This window comes from Hylobates moloch, unplaced genomic scaffold (genome assembly GCF_009828535.3).
Source record: "Hylobates moloch isolate HMO894 unplaced genomic scaffold, HMol_V3 SCAFFOLD_6, whole genome shotgun sequence".
NCBI classification, from domain to species: domain Eukaryota; kingdom Metazoa; phylum Chordata; class Mammalia; order Primates; family Hylobatidae; genus Hylobates; species Hylobates moloch.
The window spans coordinates 103,706,847-103,729,782 of record NW_026652281.1 but is presented as its reverse complement, the minus strand read 5'-3'; the positions used below and the strand labels follow the sequence as shown (position 1 = coordinate 103,729,782).

At 40.3% G+C, this 22,936-nt stretch overlaps 1 protein-coding gene across 8 annotated transcripts in view; it reads right to left on the bottom strand.

Annotated features, from left to right (window-relative positions):
- The window catches only part of NFATC3 (nuclear factor of activated T cells 3), a 174,836-nt gene that overhangs the window by 112,880 nt on the left and 39,020 nt on the right, over nucleotides 1–22,936 (bottom strand). For all 8 annotated transcript variants that reach the window (XM_058441135.1, XM_058441131.1, XM_032157708.2 and 5 more), the window contains exons 2-3: nucleotides 17,389–18,523; nucleotides 13,892–14,054 (exon numbers count right to left, since the gene is read on the bottom strand). In XM_058441135.1, the coding sequence (XP_058297118.1) occupies nucleotides 13,892–14,054; nucleotides 17,389–18,523 (1,298 nt within the window). The remainder of the gene's footprint in view (nucleotides 1–13,891; nucleotides 14,055–17,388; nucleotides 18,524–22,936) is intronic.

Sequence of the window (22,936 nt, the reverse complement as noted above, 5' to 3'; positions counted from 1 at the left end):
GTTGGCTACAAGGTAGGTGGTATTTTCCAACAGCACCACAGCTTGCATTCCTTCATCATTTCAAAAAATATGTATTTCAGAAATTTCTTAGCTCTTTTGAAACTGTCCTTTGCAGAATAACAGGAAGATCATTATGTGATGTTTAAGTATCCTTCTACTTTCCATTTTCACATATCACTAGCCGATTAATTCACAACTCCTTAAAATGTCAGTAACAAACCTAGCTTAATTCTAGGATGCCAATGTAGATATCTTATTCTGCTACATACTCTTCATCGGTGTTGAAGTATTGGTCAAACTGTTCAAAGAAACCTAAGTGATAATACTAGCTAACTTTTACTAAGCATTTACAATGTGCAAGGTACCATGCCATGTTCCTCACAATGTTTCATTTACTCCTCACAACAGCTCTTAGGTAGATGATATTATTATGTATTATTCTCATTTTATAAAGAAAAAATCCCAAGGTAAAGTTCTCTTCATAATTAACCTCTATCGCATCACATACTAATTTCCAATATAGCACTTACTATATTCTAATGTTTTGCTTATTTACTCATTGTCTCTCTCAGTATAAAGTGAGAAAGGCCCTTGAGGACAGGAGTTTTGTCTGTCTTGTTCATCTCTGCATCCCTAGCACCTACAATATTGTCTATAACATAGTGAGCAATCAAAAAATATATATTGAATGAGTAAATGGATAGATAGGTGAATAAATTAAGCAATGAACGATTAAATAAAAGGTCTAGAAAGAAAGGTTAAGTTACTTGGTCAAGGATACAGTAAAATCCAGGATTCAACCAAAACAGTCTGGCTCTAGAGCCCGTATTAGTGACTTAGCCATGATTTATTCCTGTGTGGAGCATGCGGCATAGAAGGCAAGCTAACCACCAAAGATTTAAGTATAGAGTTCTATATTACACTACAGAATACAGAGTTTTGATGAGGAAAGGCTGCCCAGCCAGGGACTACTTTGCCCAGTACTTCTGCATGTAAGTAGGGCCATGTGACCATTTCTAGCCAAAAAATTGTAAGTGGTGATAACTGATAGTAATTTCCAGGTTAATGTAGTTAAGTATCTTGAGTGCTTTCCGTACACCTTCTTCTTTCCCAGGGACAGTAGAAGCTGTGCATCAAAGATGGCATCAAAAGATGAACATATCTTGGATTCCTGAGTAACAATTTGAAAGAAAATGCAAAATAAACTTTTTTTAAAATTTTTTTGGTCTTAAACCACTGAGAATTGGGGATTACTAGTTACAGTAGTTAGGCTACCATGATTAATCCAAGGAAGGAGAGCTTGAACTATACTAATAGTAAACAAGCATTAAGATTTTCATCAGGGGCCAGGCACAGTGGCTTACACCTGTAATCCCAGCACTTTGGGAGGCTGAGGCGGTGCATCACTTGAGGTCAGGAGTTCGAGACTAGCCTGGCCAACAAGATGAAACCTCATCTCTACTAAAAATACAAAAATTAACTGGGTGGGTGTGTTGGTGGGTGCCTGTAAGCCTAGCTACTTGGGAGGTTGAGGCAGGAGAATCACTTGATCCTGGGAGGCAGGGGTTGCAGCGAACTGAGATGTGGGCCACTGCACTATAGCCTGGGCAACAGCATGAGACTCCGTCTCAAAGAAAAAAAAAATTTTTTTCTTAAAGTAAGAGAAAGAGTATCTGACTTTAAGTCAAAGACTAGGCTTTCTAAAAGAGTTTATTTGGAGAATTAAATGAGATAACGTGAAAGTATTTTAGAAAATGAAACATACGGCCGGGCACGGTGGCTCACGCCTGTAATCCCAGCACTTTGGGAGGCCGAGGAGGGCGGATCATGAAGTCAGGAGATCGTGACCATCCTCGCTAACACGGTGAAACCCCGTCTCTACTAAAAAAATACAAAAAAATTAGTTGGGCGTGGTGGCAGGCGCCTGTAGTCCCAGCTACTCAGGAGGCTGAGGCAGGAGAATGGTGTGAACCCAGGAGGCGGAGCTTGCAGTGAGAGGACATCTAGCCACTGCACTCCAGCCTGGGCGACTGAGCGACATTGTTTCAAAAAAAAAGAAAATGAAATATACTAAGAAATTATGAGATAATTACAGTGTAAGAAGTAATATGGTAAAACAGAAAGAGAAACGACAGTCAAAAGACCTGGACTTAAGACCTCTCTGCCAACTACAACATACATAACCTCAGATCACCTGTAAAATGTACAGTCATGAGCTACATAACAGTGGTTCAGTAAATGACAGACCGTATATAATGGTGGTCCCATGGGTAATAATGGAGCTGAAAAAGTCCTATTGTGCCTAGTGACATCTTGATGTTCCTGACCCTGTGAAGGCCTAGGCTAACATGTGTGTTTGTGTCAGCATTTTAAACAAAAAAGTTTTAAAAGTAAAAAAAAAAAACAAAAATAAAAAATTTGAACATAGAAAAAAGTTTATGGAATAAGGATATAAAGAAATAAAATATCTTTGTACAGCTGTACAACGTGTCTGTGTTTTAAGCTAAGTGTTACCACAAAAGACAAAAGATTTTTTTTAAATTCACAACTTATAAAGCGAAAAAGTTAATTATTAAAGAAAAAAATTTGGCTGGGCATGGTGGCTCATGCCTGTAATCCCAACACTTTGGGAGGCCGAGGTGGGCAGATCACGAGGTCAGGAGATCGAGACCATCCTGGCTAACATGGTGAAGCCCCGTCTCTACTAAAAATACAAAAAATTAGCCAGGTGTGGTGGCAGGCGCCTGTAGTCCTAGCTACTTGGGAGGCTGAGGCAGGAGAATGGCGTGAACCCGGGAGGCAGAGCTCACGATGAGCCGAGATCACGCTACTGCACTCCAGCCTGGGTGACAGAGCGAGACTCTGTCTCAAAAAAAAAAAAAAAAATGTTTTATAAACATAGTACAGCCTAAGAGTACTGTGCTTAGAAAGTCTACAGTAGTGTACAGTTATGTCCTAGGCCTTCACATTCATTCACTATTCACTCACTGATTCACCCAGAGCAACTTCCAGTCCTACAAGCTCCATTATTGGTAAGTGCTCTATTCAGGTATACCATTTTTGTATTTTATACCATATTTTCTTAAGTAAATCTTTGTTGTTGTTGTTTTTTAAGAGACAAGCTCTCAACATGTTGCCCAGGCTAGATTCTAACTCCTGGGCTCAAGCAGTCCTCCTGCCTCACCCTCCTAAGTAGCTGGGACTGCAAGCATGGTGCCACTGTGACTGGTTATACCACATATTAGGGTATACCATCTAGGTTTGTATAACTACACTCTACGGTGTTCATACAATGAGGAAATCGCCCAGTGATGCATTTCTCAGAACATATCCCTGGTGTTAAGTGACATATGACTGTACTTGTTTTGCCCTTTTCAAAGAACTTTTACAAAGATTAAATGTAAACTCCGAGGCCAGGCGTGGTGGCTCACGCCTATGATCCAGCCCTTTGAGAAGCCAGGGCAGGCGGATCACTTGAGCCTAGGTGTTCGAGACCAGCCTGCCCAATATGGCAAAACCTTATCTCTACAAAAAATACAAAAATTAGCCAGGCATGGTGGTGTGCCCCTGTAGTCCCAGACATGGGAGAAGTTTAGGTGGAGAGGATTGCTTGAGCCCAGGAAGTGTAGGTCGCAGCGAGCTGACATTGCACTACTGCACTCCAGCCTTGGCAACAGAGTAAGACACTGTCTCATAAAAGAAAAAAGAAAAAAAAAAAGGTAAACTCTGGGAAAACATTTTGTAAACTACAAAACACTACAAAAAGTAAATTATTGCAATTAATAGCAGCACGAACCTACAAAATGCCATTGAAATTAGTAATTTAAGTAGCATTTTGTCTTCAAGCACTTTTTAGACAAATGTTCACAGTAAAGTAAATTCTTTCAAACTATTTTTCTTTCTTTCTTTCTTTCTTGAGATGGAATGTTTCACTCTTGTTGCCCAGGCTGGAATGACACGATCTCGGCTCACTGCAACCTCTGCCTCCCGAGTTCAAGTGATACTCTAGCCTCCGCCTCCTGAGTAGCTGGGATTACAGGCATGCGCCACTAGGCCCAGCTAATTTTTGTATTTTTAGTAGAGTGGGGTTTCACGGTGTTGCCCAGGCTGGTCTCAAACTCCTGACCTCGGGTAATCCACCTGCCTTGGCCTCCCAAAGTGCTGGGATTACAGGTGTGAGCCACTGCACCCAGCCTAAACTGTTTTTCTAAAACCCAAACATTATTTTAAAACATACAGATAATCTATATTAAATCATCTAAAAAAATTCAGAAAATTAAGACCTACAAAAGTCTCTTCCAATTCTAATAACTGAAAATGCGCATTTTCATCAGGTAATTCCAATAAAAGGTATTGGCTTTAATTAAACAGACAATTCTTCCATATTTAGATAAGAACTAAAAAGTAAAATAATCTGATTAAATATTCATTAAAGACTATTTTAAATTTATTAAAGATTAGTTTCCCAGCAACAAGTACACAATTCAGTTTCATTTGAGATTAAATTGCATTTATTTCTCACTTGTGCACTCTGAAGGCACTATGAAGTCCCCCGCCACCAACACAAAGATATTGTGGATGTGTAAAACCCCCAAAAATGGTAACTTGGAGGGAGATTCTTAACAGTGTTACATAATTCTACACTTTCTAACCATAAATGATAAAAAAAGAGACTGTATCAGTCCAATTTAATAATAAAAGAACATTATCTCTATTTTACTTTAATATTAAGTTACCACATTACAGAAAACAAGCAAGTGGCAGACACTGGCTGCATGGTTCGTTTCTTGTATTCTTAAAATAGAAAACAAGTCTGCAAGAAAAGCAGTTGACAACACTCAACACCTATTCATGAATTCAAAAAACGAAAATAGAAACCTCCCAACAAATTAGAATAAAAGAATATCCTTAGTCTGATAAAAGGTATCCCCCACCCCCCCAAAAAAAACCCAAAACAAACCCTAGCAAATGACTTAATGGCACAATTATGAATCCTTTTTTGCCCTGAGTTTGGGAAAAAGACAAGGATGTCCTCCATTACCACCTCTAATCAATAGTGGCCGGGCGCGGTGGCTCAAGCCTGTAATCCCAGCACTTTGGGAGGCCGAGGCGGGCGGATCACAAGGACAGGAGATCGAGACCATCCTGGCTAACATGGTGAAACCCCATCTCTACTAAAAATACAAAAAATTAGCCGGGCGTGATGGCGGGCGCCTGTAGTCCCAGCTACGCGGGAGGCTGAGGCAGGAGAATGGCGTGAACCTGGGAGGCAGAGCTTGCAGTGAGCCGAGATCGTGCCACTGCACTCCAGCCTGGGCGACAGAGCAAGACTCCATCTCAAAAAAAAAAAAAAAAAAGAATGTATTAGAGGTCCTAGTCAATACAATGAAGTAAGAAAAATGGGGAAAAAAGTATAAAAATTAAGAAGGAAGAAGTAAAACTGTTATTAGTCAAAGATGAAGCTGGCTGGGCACAGTGGCTCACGTCTGTAATTCCAGCACTTTGGGAGGCTGAGGTGGGAGGATCAATCACTTGAAGCCAAGAGTTTCAGACAGGGAAACAAGCAAGTGGCAGACACTGGGCCTGGGCAACATAGTGAGGCCCTGTCTATAAGAAAGATATAAAAAATTAGCCAAGGGTGGTGGTACATGCCTGTAGTCCCAGCTACTTGGGAGGCCAAGCTGGGAAGATCACTTGAGCCCATGAGTTTGAGGTTGCAATGGGTCGTGATTGTGCCACTATCACAAAAAGTCCAAAAGATGTGAACAAACACTTCACGAAAGATATCCAAATGTCCAACAAATATATAAGATGTTCAATATCACTGGTCATCAAGAAATCACAAATTAAAACCACAGCCAGATACCATTATATCTTTACAATAATAGTTAAAATTAAAAGACTAACAAGCGTAACACTTGGTGACGACGTGGAGGAACAAGAACTTTTACATATGGCTGATTGGGAGTATAAATTGGTACAGCCACTTTGGAAAATCAGTAACTACACTCCCAGACATATACCCAAGTAAGTGAATGCTTTGTCCATCGAAAGTCATGTGGTTTTTTTGTTTGTTTGTTTGTTTGTTTTAAGATGGAGTCTTGCTCTGTTGCCCAGGCTGGAGTGCAGTGGCGCGATCTCGGCTCACTGCACGCTCCACCACCGCGCCCAGCTAATTTTTTTTTATATTTTTAGTAGAGACGGGGTTTCACCATGGTCTCGATCTCCTGACCTCGTGATCCACCCGCCTCGGCCTCCCATAGTGCTGGGATTACAGGTGTGAGCCACCGCGCCTGGCCATGTTTTTTTTTTTTTTTTTTTTTTTTTTAAAAGGGCACAAAGCAGCTTTATGCATAATTGTCCAACACTAGACACAAATCAAATGTCCACGAAAAGACAACAGATAAAGAAACGCAAATTCATACACTAGAATAACACAAAGCAATGAAAAAAATAAACAACAAAAATTTGATGAATCCCACAATCATAATGTTGAATACATGATGTTAGATACAAAGCAGGACACCCATTTATATAAAATGCAGAAATAAGAAAACTAATACATGATGATGAGAGTTGAGAAGCATGATTATCTTCGGTTGGGGGTATAAACTGGGAAGGGGTACAAGGGAGATTCATGAAGTGCTTAAAATATGCTATATGTTAACCTGTGTGGTATTCTTATGAGGATACTTGTGTGTTAAATATTCATTGTGTTGTACAACTTAAGGTTTGTATAACTTTATTGATATATTTGTTCCTCTTTTTAGCTGACATGTAATAATTATACATATTTGTAGAGTAAATAGTGACATTTTGATACACGTATATAATGTATAATAATCAAATCAGGTTGATTAAGATATCTATCACCTCAAACATTTATCATTTGTGTTAACATTCAAAATCCTTTCTAGCTTTGTGAACATACACAATAATTTTTTTTTTAGACAGAGTCTCACTCTGTTGCCCAGGCTGGAGTGCAGTGGCGCAATCTCAGCTCACTGCAACCTCTGCCCATGGGTTCATGAGATTCTCCTGCCTCAGCCTCCTGAGTAGCTGAGATTACAGGCATGTGCCACCATGCCCAGCTAATTTTTGTATTTTTAATAGAGACAGGGTTTCACCATGTTGGCCAGGCTGGTCTCAAACTCCTGACCTCAAGTGATCTACCTGCCTCAGCCTCCCAAAGTGCTGGGATTACAGGTGTGAGCCACTGTGCCCTGCCACAATAAATTTTTGTTAACTATATTCACCCTACAGTGCTACATAATACAAGTCTTATTCTTCCCCTCTAGCTGTAATTTTGTATCCATTGACCAACTTCTCCCCATCCTTACCTTCCACAATCCCTTCTCAGCCTCTAACAACCAAAATTCTATTTCTGTGAGCTCAAATTTTTTAGCCCCTTCATATAAGTGAGAACATGCAGTATTTATCTTTCTGTGCCTGACTTATTTCATTTAATATAATGTCCTCCAGGTTCATCCATGTTGCCACAAATGACAGGATTTCATTTTTTTTTATGCCTGAATAGTATTGTATTGTGCATATATGTCACATTTTCTTTATTCATTCATCAGCTGATGGACATTTAGGTTGATTCCACATCTTGGCTACTGTGATCTCTTCAATATACTGATTTCCTCTTCTGTGGATAAATTCCCAACAGTGGAATTGCTGGATCATATGGTAGTTCTATTTTTAATTTTTTTGAGTAACCTTTAGACTGTTTTCCATCATGGCTATACTAATTTACATTCCCACTAGCAGTGTAAAGGATCTTTTATTCTTTTATTCTTGAGGGTTTTTCCTTGACTTACTCTTCCTGATGGATGAAAGTATGTGTGGGTTAGCAGCTCTGCTACATACTACACCAGAATCTCTTCTATTACACATTCCTCATCCTACCCCACCCTCCATCCTCTATCACCACTCTTTGAAGTTTATAGATCAAAGTTTGTGTTCTTCTTTGCTTGTTTGGGTGTTACCCATAGATTTTTGGCTGTTTCTTCACATCCTACACACACATACATTTTGTTTATTTTGTTAATTATTGGGGGAAGATTGTGATACTACTTCATTTTACTCTCTATCTAAAAGTTATTTTTCTAATATTGAGAGAAAAGCAGTACACGAGAGCACGTCATTTAAAAGGGAAAGTGGAAGTGATACCTGATTCTATACACTCCAACATATTTGCAGAGTTGTGCAATGTATGGAACACTATACCAGTATATGCCCACTTCTGAGACCACATTTTTTCCCATTAACACAGGTGGTTCTTCTCCAGCAATTGAGAAGAGTTGATAGATTTCTCCACTATTCCGAGGATTTTAAATTCTCAGAAAGAGAGAGAAAGGCATCGGTTATTCCAGACTGGTCTGAGCCTCACACATAAATGTGGTATGCTTAGGCCAGGTGCAGTGGCTCAGACCTGTAATCCCAGCACTTTGGAAGACTGAGGCAAGACGAATGCTTGACCCCAGGAGTTCAAGACCAAACTGGGTAATATAGCGAGACCCTGTTCCTACTTTAAAAAAAAAAAAAAAAAAAAAAAGTACCTTGATTGTACTATCTGCTGGCTTGTTTCTTTTAAAATTTTGTTTTGTCTTTCAAAAGTTTTGTTGGCCAGGCACAGTGGCTCACGCCTCTAATCCCAGCACTCAGGGAGGCTGAGGTGGGTGGATCACTTCAGGTCAGTTCGAGACCAGCCTGGACAACACAGGAAAACCCCGTCTCTACTAAAATACAAAAAATTAGCCAGGCATGGTCGTGCATGCCTGTAATCCCAGCTACTCGGGAGGCTGAGGCAGGAGAATCACCTGAACCCGGAAGGCAGAGGCTGCAGTAAGCCAATATCGCACCACTGCACTCCAGCTGGTGTAACAGAGTGAGACTCCATCTCAAAAAACAAAAACAGAAACAAACAAAAAAAGTTGTTGTTGTATAAGAATGTATCAATAAATACTACCAAAAACATTCTACAGATTCAATGCAATCTCTGTCAAAATACCAAGGACATTCTTCACCGAAATAGAAAAAACAATCTTAAAATTTAAACTGAACCACCCAAGACCCCAAAGAGCCAAAGCTTAACTGAACAAAAAGAACAAAACTGGAGGCATTACACTACTTGACTTCAAAATATATTACAAAATGACAGTAACAAGAACAGCACAGACCCATGTGACAGACACACAGACCCATGTGACAGAATAGAGAGCACAGAAATAAATTCCTGTATTTACAGCTAACTCATTTTCGAGAAAGGTGCTAATAAGAACATACATCGGGGAAAGGATACCCTCTTCAATAAATATGCTGGGAACACTGGATATCCACACGCAGAAGAATGAAATTAGAAACCCATTTTTCATCATATACAAAAAAAACAACTCAAAATGCATTAAAGACTTAAATTTAAGATCCAAAACTATAAAACTACTAGAAGAAAACACAGGGGAAGCTCCATAACATTGATCTAAGCAAAGATTTTATGAGTAATGCTACAAAATCACAGCCAACAAAAACAGAGAAATAGAACTCTATCAACTAAATAGCTTCCGTACAGCAAAGGAAATAACAGAATGAGGAGACAACCCATAGAATGGGAGAAAATATCTTTAAACTATTCATCCAACAAAGGACTAATACTAAGAATGTACAAGGTACTCAAACAACTCAACAGCCAAAGAACACCAAATAATCTAAAAAGTGGGCAAAGGATCTAAAATGACATTTCTCAAAAGGAGACATACAAATGGCAAACAGGTATATGAAAAAATGCTCAACATCACTAATCATCAGGGAAATGCAAATGAAAACCACAATGAGATATAATATCACTCTGGTTAGCATGGTTATTTATCAAAATGCAAAAAAAGGAAAATTCTGGCTGGGATAAGGAGAAAAGGGAATACTGGCACATTGTTATGGGAATGTGAGTGAGTACAGCCATTACAGAAAACAGTATGGAGGTTACTCAAAAAATTAAAAACAGAACTACCATATGACCCAGCAGGTATATATCCAAAAGAAGTGAAATCAGTACGTTAAAAAGATATTTATGCTCCTATGTTTCTTTCAGCATTATTCATAATAGCCAAGATATAGAACCAAAATAAGTGTTCGTCAATGGATGAATGGATTTCTAAAATGTGGTATATATACACAACTGAATACTATCTCACCACAAGAAAAGAGAGAAATCAGCCAGGCCTGGCAGCTCACACCTATAATCCCAGTACTTTGGGAGGCCAAGGCAGGAGGATCACTTGAACCCAGGAGTTTTGAGACCAGCACAGGCAACAAATCAAGACTGTCTCCACAAAAAAATTTAAAAATTAGCCAGATGCAGAGGCATGCACCTGCAGTTCCAGCTACTTGGGAGGCTGAGGCAAGAGAATGCCCTGAGCCTAGCAGTTTGAGGCTGCAATTAGGTATGATCATGCCACTGAACTCCAGCCTAGGTGACAGAGCAAGAGCCTATCTCTTAAAAAAAAAAAAAAAGGCCAGGGGGTGGGGGCAAGGTGGGAGGATCATTTGAGGACAAGGGTTCAAGAACAGCCTGGGCAACATAACAAGACCTAAGATAGGCCAACATTTGAATAATAATTAGAGTCACTTAAGTGAACAATAAAATAAATGGAAAAAGAAATATGTACATTTTTCTGGCATGAAGCAAGAAAGAATCTCAGATTGAAAGGGAGCATCAAAAGTACTGGGAAAGACTGATAAAGAACTATTAACATTCAGACATACTCTGGTTAAGTCAACTATTTCAAGTATAATGAAATCATTCTTCAATCAGTAAGTTAGAAAACAGAAAGTCATTTACAAGAAGAAAATAAAAACTGCTGGTACCAGAAGTTGTAGTCTCCCCTTAAGGAGAGACTCAGCTGTTTTGTCTTTGTTTTTGAGAAGTGCCTTGCTCTGTCACCCAATCTGGAGGGCAGTGGTGTGATCATAGCTCACTGCAGCCTCAAATTCCTGGGCTCAAATGATCCTTCCACCTCAGCTTTTGAAAGAGCTGGGACTACAGGCGCATGCTACTTATTGTACTTGGCTATTTTTCAAATTTTTTGTAGAAACTGGGTTGGTCTCTGTTGCCCAGGCTGGAGTGCAGCGGCACAATCGTAGCTCACAGCAGCCTCAAACTCCCGGCTCCAGCAATCCTACTGCCTCAGCCTCTGGAGTAGCTGGGACTACAAGTGTGTGCCACAATGTCCAGCTAATTTTATTTATTTATTTGTTGCCCAGTCTCAAACTCCTGGCCTCCATCCTCTCACCTCAGCATCCCAGCCCATCACGTCACCTGGATTACAGGCATGAGCCACAGCACCAGTTCTGCTTTTGTTTTTTGTTTTTTGTTTTTTTTTTTGAGACGGAGTCTCGCTCTGTTGCCCAGGCTGGAGTGCAGTGGCGCGATCTCGGCTCACTGCAAGCTCCGCCTCCTGGGTTCATGCCATTCTCCTGCCTCAGCCTCTCCGAGTAGCTGGGACTACAGGCGCCCACCACCACGCCTGGCTAATTTTTTTTTTATTTTTAGTAGAGACGGGGTTTCACCATGGTCTCGATCTCCTGACCTCATGATCCGCCCACCTCGGCCTCCCAAAGTGCTGGGATTACAAGCGTGAGCCACCGCGTCCCGCCATGCTTTTGTTTTTTAAAGAGACATGTTGCCCAGGCTGGAGTGCAGTGGCTATTTACAGCCACAATCATCATACACCACAGCCCTGAATTCCTGGCCTCAAGCGATCCTTAAGCCTCAGCCTCCCCAGTAGCTGGGACTACAAGCACACACCATTGTTCCTGGCTCAGTTTTTGTTTTTGTTTTTTTAATGTTTTAAAATTATTTTTTAAAATTATGTTTCTTAACATTGTTTTTTTCTTTTGACCACAGCACATGCATCGGTTTTTTCATTAAAGGAAAACTGTGGAAACAAATCATGTACCCACCCAAAAGAGTTGTTCATTTATACACTTGTAAATAATTTGTTTATTGCTGTGAAAACTAAAAGATATAGAAAACTAAGTAACAAATCTGCTTACTTTATCAAACTGAAATAAATTCATTTAACAACAAAATATGACTCTTACGAACAAAATGACAAAATTCTTATGTTTTGTTTTCCTGGCATTTCTTAATAATAAATCATTTAAAAAAAACCATCTAAAATGTAAAACTATAGGTAAAGAAGTATAAAACATGATCAGATAATAATTGTAAAGCATAGCTCATAAAAGAGATGATAGTTCGTAGATTTTATTTGTTGAAAATCACTTCAGTGTAATTAGTTTTTCCACTACAGTATTCAATAAATACCATTAAGACAAGAGGGAAAAATATCTACACAGTCCTAAGAGATTATTATCTATAGCCATTTCTATACTTTAGTATATAAAGGCAACAAACACATTTTCAAACATGAAAGAACCCATGGAATATAGAATCCAAAGCCCTCCTTACATAAAAACAAAAAAAAACTTAACAATGAAATAAATAAAAAAGTAGTAGTAGTGAGCACTGAATCTAACTAGAAACAGAATTAAGGCTAAATAATTGGGGGAGAAGTTAGGGAGGATGTAAATTTGAAAGGAAAAATAGCATAAGCAAGAAAATTCAGGAGGTAAAGAGTAGAAAAGGGGAAGGAAGTTTAAGAGAGATAATTACCTTACTTTTCAGAGTAGAAGTCAATCCATGCCATCTAAATCTGAAACAATAACTTCATTTCTCAATAATGTACTTAATCTCTTTTTTTGACCTTAGAAAGATATTTTAGGAATTTTTTTTTTTTTTTTTTTGAGACAGGGTCTCATTCTGTTGCCCAGGCTGGAGTGCAGTGGCATGATCATGGCTCACTACAGCCTCAACCTCCCAGGTTCAATTGATCTTCCCAGCTTAGCCTCTGGAATGGTTGGAACTATAGGCACACACCACCATGCCCAGTTAATTTTTGTATTTTTTTGTAGAGACTGGATCTCACTATATTGTCCAAGCTGGCTTCAAATTCCTGGGCTCAAGTGATCCACTTGCCTCAGCATCACAAAGTGCTGGGATTACAGGTGTAATCTCTTTCCTTAAATAATTTTTTCCTTAAAAAAATCCATTCATTTTTCTAGCTATCCATTCAGTCTTCCACTAAATATATACACAGAGAGTTATCTGGAATGTTAATCAAATGTTAACACTTCTTATTTCTGAGAGGGTTAGATTTTGGGTAATTTGTTGCTTTATTCTTTCTATTTTTCTGATTAAATTTTACTTATTTATTTATTTATTTAGAGACAGAGTCTAGTTCTGTCACCCAGGCTGGAGTGCAGTGACATGATCTCGGCTCACTGCAACCTCCGCCTCCTGGGTTCAAGCAATTCTCCTGCCCCAGCCTGCCTCGGAGCTGGGATTACAGGCGCCTGCCACCACGCCCTGCTAATTTTTGTATTTTTAGTAGAGACAGGGTTTCACTGTGTTGGCCAGGCTGGTCTCGAACTCCTAAGCTCGTGATCCACCTGCCTCAGCCTCCCCAAGTGCTGAGACTACAGGCGTGAGCCACCGTGCCCAGCCTGTATTAAATTTTAGATGAGCATATATTTTATTCATAAATATAATACGGCCATATTTTTTTGTCAGAAAAACGGCTATTTGGCCACTGTAATCTTTCCCCAGAGTCTCCCCAGAAGGAAAGTCAGTCCAGGAAAGAACACCTTTTAGCCTAGCAAATATAACTCAATGCAGAAGTGTAGTCACATCAACAAGTCCCCAAAACCAACAAAGGCTCTCTAGTTTTGAGTTTATGCTCTTTGTACTCTCTAGTACCGAACTGAATAGACTTGTCTAATCATCACTAGGTGTATGGTATCTGCAAAACAAGCCCCAAAAGTCTCATACCTTCACAACAGGATGTCCCCCAGTAGATGCTTTTACTGCCCCTCGGCTACCTTCAGTTTCATAATGGGCTCGATGATGAGTTTTAGGTTGCACTTCTATTTTCAGTTCACATTGTCCAAAATGAGCTGGTAAAGGCCAGTCTAGTGGAGGTAATGAAGATGTGCTACAAACAAAACACACAAAGATGCATGTCACCATGCTATTATTGCCAAGCAGTGATTCAAATGGCTTCTTTGCCAGCACCAACATTTCTTTCTTTGATCTTTGAAACAATGTATTACAAAATAAAACTTCATTTAGTAAGTTATAATTCTGGTTATGGTGAGTGCTTAATAAATAATTATTTCACCTTTAGAATAAAATCTATTTTATTTCCCAGAGGTGGTACATGCTTAAAGATAAATAAATTTTAGAAAATAAAAATAAAGGCCAGCTGCGGTGGCTCATGCCTGTAATTCCAGCACTTTGGGAGCCAAGGCGGGCAGATTACCTGAGGTCAGGAGTTCGAGACCAGCCTTGCCAGCATGGTGAAACCCCATCTCTACTAAAATTAGCTGGGCATGGTGGCACTCGCCTGTAATCCCAGCTACTAGGGAGACTAAGGCAGGAGAATTGCTTGCGCCCAGGAGACAGAGGCTGCAATGAGCCAAGACTGCACCACTGCACTCCAGCCTGGCCGAAAGAGCGAGACTCTGTCTCAAAAAAAAATAATAATAAAATAAAATAAAATTTAAAAATCTATCTTCATTTTTGTTTCCCATGTTTTTTTGAAAAAGACAAATTCTTATAATTTATAAAACTGTAAATTTTTCTCAACTATGTGTATGAACTTAACAAAAATAACCAAAAAATAATAATTTCAATTTTTTAAAACAAAGAGGCACATTTCTGTTTATGTGTATCTGTATCTCTCCACATATCCAAACATCTCTCTCTCTGTGTCACGATATCTATCTCCCTCCCTGGTACATATCTGTGGATGTCAACCTACTGAAGTTATCACTTCCCGCACTTCCTCCCTATTGCTCCTTTCCCTACTTCCTTCCTACTGCGCCTTTCCGTCTCTCTGAAAAATTGCTTCCGTTCAGCAATATACTGCAATTTGAAGTAAAAATTTAATTTCGGTACATGCTTGGTTGGAAAACAGCCCGTCACTCCAGCATCTCTAAATGTTATTTTTTTACTTTATCAATAAGACAATTTAAATTGCTTAAAGGCCCAAAGGTTCATTTTGATATATTAACATTAAAACATGGATTATAAAAGAAAAACTTCATATGTCTACAGGTCAAGTACAATTTCTAAATTATTTCATTGTTTCCTTCCATGTCCTCAGCCTAGCTTTAAGTCCTACTCCTGTGAATTCAAGGATATTAATTTTTATTAGTTTGAAAAAATCCAACTTCAACTCTCAGTTACTTCTGTATGTTTTGCAGCCTTACGCAAACCACTAGAAACATTAAGATAAATTTCAGAAGCAAAGAGATGGGTTCAAAGCTGTCTTCATTACCATAGTTCTATTTTTCTAAAGATCAGGATTGAGAAATAATGATTCACACTAATGAAAAAAGCATTGGCCGGGCGCAGTGGCTCACGCCTGTAATCCCAGCACTTTGGGAGGCCAAGGTGGGCAGATCACCTGAGGTAAGGAGTTCAAGACCAGCCTGGCCAACATGGTGAAATCCCGTCTGTACTAAAAATACAAAAAAATTAGCCAGGCATGGTGGCAGGTGCCTGGAATCCCAGCTACTTGGGAGGCTGAGGCAGGAGAATCGCTTGAACCTGGAAGGCAGAGACGGCAGTGAGCTGAGATCGCACCACTGCACTCGAGCCTGGGCGACAGTGAGATTCCGTCTCAAAAAAAAAAAAGAGAAAGCCAGGTGCGGTGGCTCACGCCTGTAATCCCAGCACTTTGGGAGGCTGAGGTGGGAGGATCACGAGGTCAGGAGATGGAGACCATCCTGGCTAACACGGTGAAACCCCGTCTCTACTAAAAATACAAAAATTAGCTGGGCGTGGTGGCAGGCACCTGTAGTCCCAGCTACTCGGGAGACTGAGGCAGGAGAATGGTGGGTGAACCCAGGAGGCGAAGCTTGCAGTGAACCGAGATCGTGCCACTGCACTCCAGCCTGGGCAACAGAGCAAGACTCCATCTCTTAAAAAAAAATTAAAAAATAAAAAATAAAGAAAAGAAAAGAAAAGAAAAACCCCTGGCTGGGCACAGTGGCTCCTGCCTGTAATCCTGGCATTTTGCAAACTGAGGCAGGAGGATCACTTGAGACCAGGAGTGAGATCAGCCTGAGCAACAAAGCAAGACCCCATCTCTATCAAAAAAAAAAAAAAAAATTTTTTTTAAATAATTGAGTGTGGTGGTATACGCCTATAGTCCTAGCCACTCAGGAGCCTGAGGTATAAGGATTGCTTGAGCTCGGGAGGTCGAACCTGCAGTGAGCTATGATTGCACCACTGCACTCCAGCCTGGGCAACAAGATGCTGTCTCAAAAAACAAAACAAAAATCCTAACAGGCACAACTCCATGTGGGAATGTAATACATAAAAGTTGTCTTTTCTAATCAATTATAGACTAGACTGATTCTGTTAATGTAATTAATAGGTTCTTTTTTTTTTCTTTTGTGGGGGGTGGTGCAGACACGGTCTTGCTTTCACCCAGGCTGCAGTGCGGTGGCATGATCTCAGCTCACTGCAGCCTCCATCTCCCATCTCAGGCGATGCTCCCGCCTCAGCCTCCCTAGTACCTGGGACTATAGGTGTGTGCCACCACACCTGGCTAATTTTTGTATTTTTTGTAGAGACACGGTTTTGCCATGTCACTCAGGCTGGTCTTGAACTCCTGGGCTCAAGGGCCTCCCAAAATGTTGGGATTACAGGCATGAGACACCACACCTGGCCCCCAAATAGTTTTCTTAGTAATTAAATTCATATTATAATCCAACTTTTACAATAAACTTTTTTTTTTTTTTTGGTAGAAACAGGATGGAGTATAACGGCATAATCATGTTTCACTGCAGCCTTGAAGTTCTGGGCTCAAGCGATCCTTCCACCTCAGCCTCCCAAGCAGCTAGGACTACAGGCACACATCACTATGCCTGGTTAATTTATTTATTTTTTTTTGTAGAGACAGATCTTGCTATGCTGCCCAGGCTAGTCTCAAACTTCTGGGCTCAAGCAATCCTCCTGCCTCAGCCTCCCAAGTGCTGGGAATACAAAGCATAAGCCTCCGAACCCAGCCAGGATTTTTAAATGTAATTTATTATTATCAACAATTCATTAGCTATATACTTTTAAAATTATATTCAATCTATCTAAAAATAGTTTTAAGATGCAAATGAAAATAAACATTAAGTTATTTGGTAGAACTTTTTTAAAAAATAGGAAGAGGAGAAATGGTCAAACCATTATATACTGATAATGTAGTTATATGCCACCAATGGCCCATAAACATGAAAAATGACCAGCAGCCATTTCCATCAACTCACCGAAATATAGGGGTGTGGCCAGGCTTTGGTTTGCTCCAGGTAAAGGGTGAAGGAACTGAAAGAAACTGATCACCAGATGAATCTTTCTTTAAAGGATACTGAGATCCAAGGCCATCATCTATTGAAGTCTCCCGGGATGGTGATAAACTCCCTTGGTCATCTGAACACAGCTCTAATTTTCCTGGTAGTATGGCAGCATGATCTTCAGAAGTTTTCCTTGTTTTGAGAGGGATGTCAGTCTCTACACAGTACTGAAATGGAAAAACTGCAGGGCCAAGGCCTGACCCACCATGGACAGAAGCATTGAGCCAGGTATCTTCTGTCACACTTCCCCTGGGGGAGTGACCAGGAGAAGGAACAGGTGAGTGATGAGGTGAAAGGGACCCAGGATAACAAACTTCAGCACTGGAGTGCCTCCGTTTCCCACAGGGGGATGTGGGCCTTGATGAGGGTCCTGAGGCTGGCCTGGGGCTCAGCCAATTCTCATCAGTGACACTGGATCTAGGAGAGTGGCAAGGAGATTGCCTGGGTGATAATGAGTGTCCAAGTCCATACTGTTGATGCCAAGTTTCTTCTCCAGGGCAGCCCCCTGGAGAGCCACCAGGAGAAGTCAGAGGGGATCCAAGGGTAAATCGGGCTGCAGCTTCATTCAACTCTGAATCCACATCATCATAAATATGTGAAAGCGATTCACAAGAAGATGCATCAGAGAACCAGCTCCTAGAAGAGATGCTGCTGGCAGGACTAGGACTAAGAGAGGACTCCCGGTAGGATGGCTCAAGAGGAAGATAGAGATGACCTCTAGAAGGCCTTTCCAAAAATTCCCGTTCTGGGTCATTTATCTGTAGGTCATCTTCATGTGCATCTATTTCTTGATGACAGTTGGGAGAGATAGATGTAATTTGAATACTTGGGCACTCGAAGGGTTTGGGACCACCTAATGGGCTATATTTAGATTCAGGAATCTCACAAATTCCTTCATAGTTTTTGTGACTTTGGAGCTGAAACGATGGTGACAAAACAGAAGGGTGAGACGGTAATCCATGATGTGGTAAGCAAAGTGGTGTGTTTAAAGTAGATGGAGGTGGATCTACATTAAAGATGTAAATGGATGCACAATCATCTGGCTCAAGATCTATGGGGAGGAAGGCAAAAAAAAAAAAAAAAACCAACAAAACAAGAAATTAGAACACTCAGATGTATAATTACTAGATGAGAAAGTAAATAATAACAATCGAGAGAAAAAAGTGGGATACAAAATGTATGTCATTAGCTCCACTAAAGAGGTGGCATGTGTGTGTTTTTTCAATGAATCTGGTTATTTCTGCAGATATGTGTGATTATTACATATACAATTACGTATGTAATTTTTCCTTTTTATGTCCACATTTTCTAAAAAGATAATCAGGAAACATTATGCTCTGAAAAAGATTTTTTTTTTTTTTTTTGAGACAGGGTCTCACTCTGTCACCTAGACTGGAGTGCAATGGTGTGATCATAGCTCACTGCAGCCTCAACCTCCCATCCTAGGCTCAAGTGATCCTTTCCTCAGCCTCTGGAGTAGCTGGGACACAGGTACATGCCACACTCCTGGTTACTTTTTATTGTCATTTTTGGCAGACATAGGGCCTTGCTTTGTAGCCAAGGCTGCGCTCAAGCTATCCTCTCACCTTAGCCTCCAAAGTGCTGGGATTACAGGTGTGAGGGAGCCTCTGTGCCCAGCTCAATAAATGTGTTTATTAAAAAAAAAAAAAAAAATCACATCCATAATTCTAAAAAATACTCATAGCATACAGGCTGCAGTGAGCTCAGATCACGCCACTGTACTCCAGCCCAGGTGACACAGCAAGACTCCGTCTCAAAAAAAAAAAAAAAAAAAAAAAGAAAGAAAAGAAAAGAAATGAGATATTCCTAGGCTGCAAAGAACAGAAAATCTAACTCAATGTAGCTGAAAAATGGGGAAGGGACACAGGCTGAATATCCCGTATCCAAAATGCTTGAGGCCAGAAGTGTTTGGGATTTTGGATTTTTTTTTTTGGTCCATTTACATATACACAATGAGATATCTTGATATGGGACCCAAGTCTAAACATGAAATTCACTTATGTTTCATATATACCTTATTTACATAGTCTGAAAGCTAATTTTGGAGAATATTTTTTAATAATTTGGTGAATGAAAAAAGTCTGTTAAGAATTCTCCACTTGTGGCATCATGTCAGAGCTAAAAAGTATAGGATATTGGAACATTCCAGATTTTGAATATGACTATGTATATTATCCAACATAACAACCTGCATTATCAACCTGTATATATTATCCAACATAACAAGTAGTCAAAGGTAGGAAAGCTCCAAAAGTGGGTTTTTCTTTGTTTTTTTTGTTTGTTTGTTTTTTTGAGATGGAGTCTTGCTCTGTCGCCCAGGCCAGAGTGCAGTGGCGCAATCTTGCCTCCTGGATTCAAGCAATTTTCCTGCCTCCTGTCTCAGCCTTCTGAGTAGCTGGGACTACAGGCACTCGCCACCATGCCTAGCTAATTTTTTTTTTTTTTCTGAGACAAAGTCTCACTCTGGCTGGAATGCAGTGGTGCGATCTTGGCTCACTGCAACCTCCGCCTCCCAAGTTCAGGCGATTCTCAAGCCTCAGCCTCCCAAGTAGCTGGAATTACAGGTGCCTGCCACGACACTCGGCTAATTTTTGTATTTTTAGTAGAGACAGGGTTTTTCCATGTTGTCCAGGCTGGTCTCAAACTCCTGACCTCAAGCGATCTACCCTCCTTGGCCTCCCAAAGTGCAGGGATTACAAGCGTGAGCCACCACACCCAGACTTTTTTTTTTTTTTTTTTTGAGACTAGGTCTCACTCTGTCACCCAGGCTGGAGTGCAGTGGTGCACGCATAGCTCACTGCTGCCTCAAACTCCTGGGTCAAGCGATCCTCCCACCTCAACCTTGCAAGTAGCCGAGACCACAGGTGCATGCCACCACTCCCAGCAATTTTTTTTTTTTTTGTAGGGACAGGGTCTCGTTTTGTTGCCCAGCCTAATCTTGAAGTCCTGGGCTCAGGCAATCCAACTGCCCCAGCCTCCCAAAGTGCTGGGATTACAGTTCAACAATGTCCTTCAGAAATGTTTCTTTATTTCACTTTGCCATTTTTGGGGAGCTAACTTTGTGCTGTTCGTTTTTCAACCACATATACCTATTCTGTCTACACTGGAAACAACATGATTCAACTTATTCATTTAACAAAAATTTTTTTTAGCAACTACTATGTAAGCAGGCATGTTCTGAATACTAAAAACACCATGGTAAACAAAACAAAGTCCTCTCCTCATGGAGCTTACATTCTAGTAAAATATGTCAGGTAGTGATATTTGCTGTAAGAGAAAATAAAATTGGGGAAAAAATATAGAGGAGGCAAAGATGTTAATTTAATAGGAAAGCCTGGAAAGCCTTCTCTAATATTTGAGGAAATAGCAGAAGAATATTAATGTAACTGAGCTATACAGAAATTTAGGGGCATAATGCAGGCAGAGGATAATAGTAAGTGCAAAGACCTGAGGTAGAGCATTGTTGAAGTGTACTGTATGAGAAAAAACAAGGCCAGTGGGACTTGAACTGAGTAAGGAGTCAGAATAATGAGAGCTAGGGGTGGTCAGCAAAAGGCTAATCAAGTAAGGCCTTGCGAGATGGGAAACCACTGGAGCATTCTAAACAGAAAAGTATCATCATTTGATATATATGATCTGATATAAATTTAGGAGGCTACTGTAATCATCCAGGTGAGAAATGATGGAATACAGGACCTAAGTGGTAGTGAGCTGTAAAAGTAGACGCAGCATTAAGAAGTCAAATTTTGGATTAAGGTAGTGCTGACGGAACTTGTTGACTGGATGTGAAAGAACAGTCAAGGGTGACACCAAGGTTTAAAGCCTTGAACTATTATTAAAAATACAGTATTGGCCGGGCGCAGTGGCTCACACCTGTAATCCCAGCACTTTGAGAGGCCAAGGCAGGCGGATCACGAGGTCAGGAGATCGAGACCATCCTGGCTAACACGGTGAAACCCCGTCTCTACTGAAAATACAAAAAATTAGCCGGGCGTGGTGGCAGGCGCCTGTGGTCCCAGCTGCTCAGGAGGCTGAGGTGGGAGAATGGCATGAACCCGGGAGGCAGAGCTTGCAGTGAGCCAAGATCGCGCCACTGCACTCCAGCCTGGGCAACAGAGCGAGACTCTGTCTCAAACAACAACAACAACAACAACAGTATTTCTGAAATTTTCTGAATTTCTGAAAGAACAGCAATTACTGAAATAAAGAAAGTGAGACAGACTTGACATAAGAAACCAAAACTTCTACTTTGTACATATTAAATATGAGAGTCCAGTAAGCTTTCCAAGTGGAAATATCAAGTAGATATTTGTACATAAGAACACAAGCTAGCTATGTAAATGTGGGAGTCATTAATGTATACATGAAATTTAAAGCCATAAGACCAAAAGATCACTAAGAAATTAGTACAAATAGAGAAGAAAGTAGGCAACTGAGGCACAAGGAACTCTAAAGTTTAGGACTAGGGAGAAAAAGAAGAATGAGTTAAGAGGTTAGAAGAGACATCAGTGAAATGGAAGAGTAACCAAAAGAATGCAGCATCCCAGAAGCCAAGTGAAGAAGGTGCTCATTCATTCACCAACTATTAATAATGTGATTAATATTTTATAGAAACTGTTCTAGATGGTAGGTACATAAAAAGTAAATAAGACACATATGGTCCCTGCCCTCATTAAGCAGTCTCAGTCTCAGGAGAGACTGACAAAAACACAAATTAAAAATGGTAAGTGCTAGTAAGTGGTAGAAGAGAGAATTAGAGAAGGAACTCGTTTTACAGAGATTACAGAGATAGCCTTTTTGAGAAGGTAGCATGTAAGCTAAAACCTGAAAGATAAATAGGAACCAGCAAGCAAAGAGAGAGTCAGCGGGGCTGGGGAGAGAAGGTGATGGTTCCAATACAGGAGAATAGGCATAAAAAGTCTGAGTCAAATAACGCCTTGGTTTCTTTAAGAAATGCCCAAGATGGCTAGAGTTAACAACTGAAAGCGTAGAGCTAGAAGAAGCCAAGATATAGAAGAACTGTAGTAAGGAGTTTGGATTTTATTCAAAGAATAATGGAAACCATGTAAGAGTTTTAAAAGGGGGACTGACATGATTTCTATTATATTTGAGAACAACTTCAACTGCTGTATCTCCAGTATCTACCAAGTAAGTCCCTGACATTTATTAGGTCTATAATAAATCATTTGTTCAAGTTGTTGGGGCCGGACATGGTGGCTCACACCTGTAATCCCAGAACTTTGGGAGGCCAAGGCAGGCAAATGGCTGTTTGAGACCAGTCGGGACGATGTGGAAAAAACCCATTTCTACAAAAATAAAAATACAAAAATTAGCCAGGCATGGTGGCACATGCCTGTACTGTAGTCCCAGCTACCTGAGAGGCTGAGGCAGGAGGGTCGTTTGAGCCTGAGATTCAGAGGTTGCTGTAAGTCAACATAGCGCC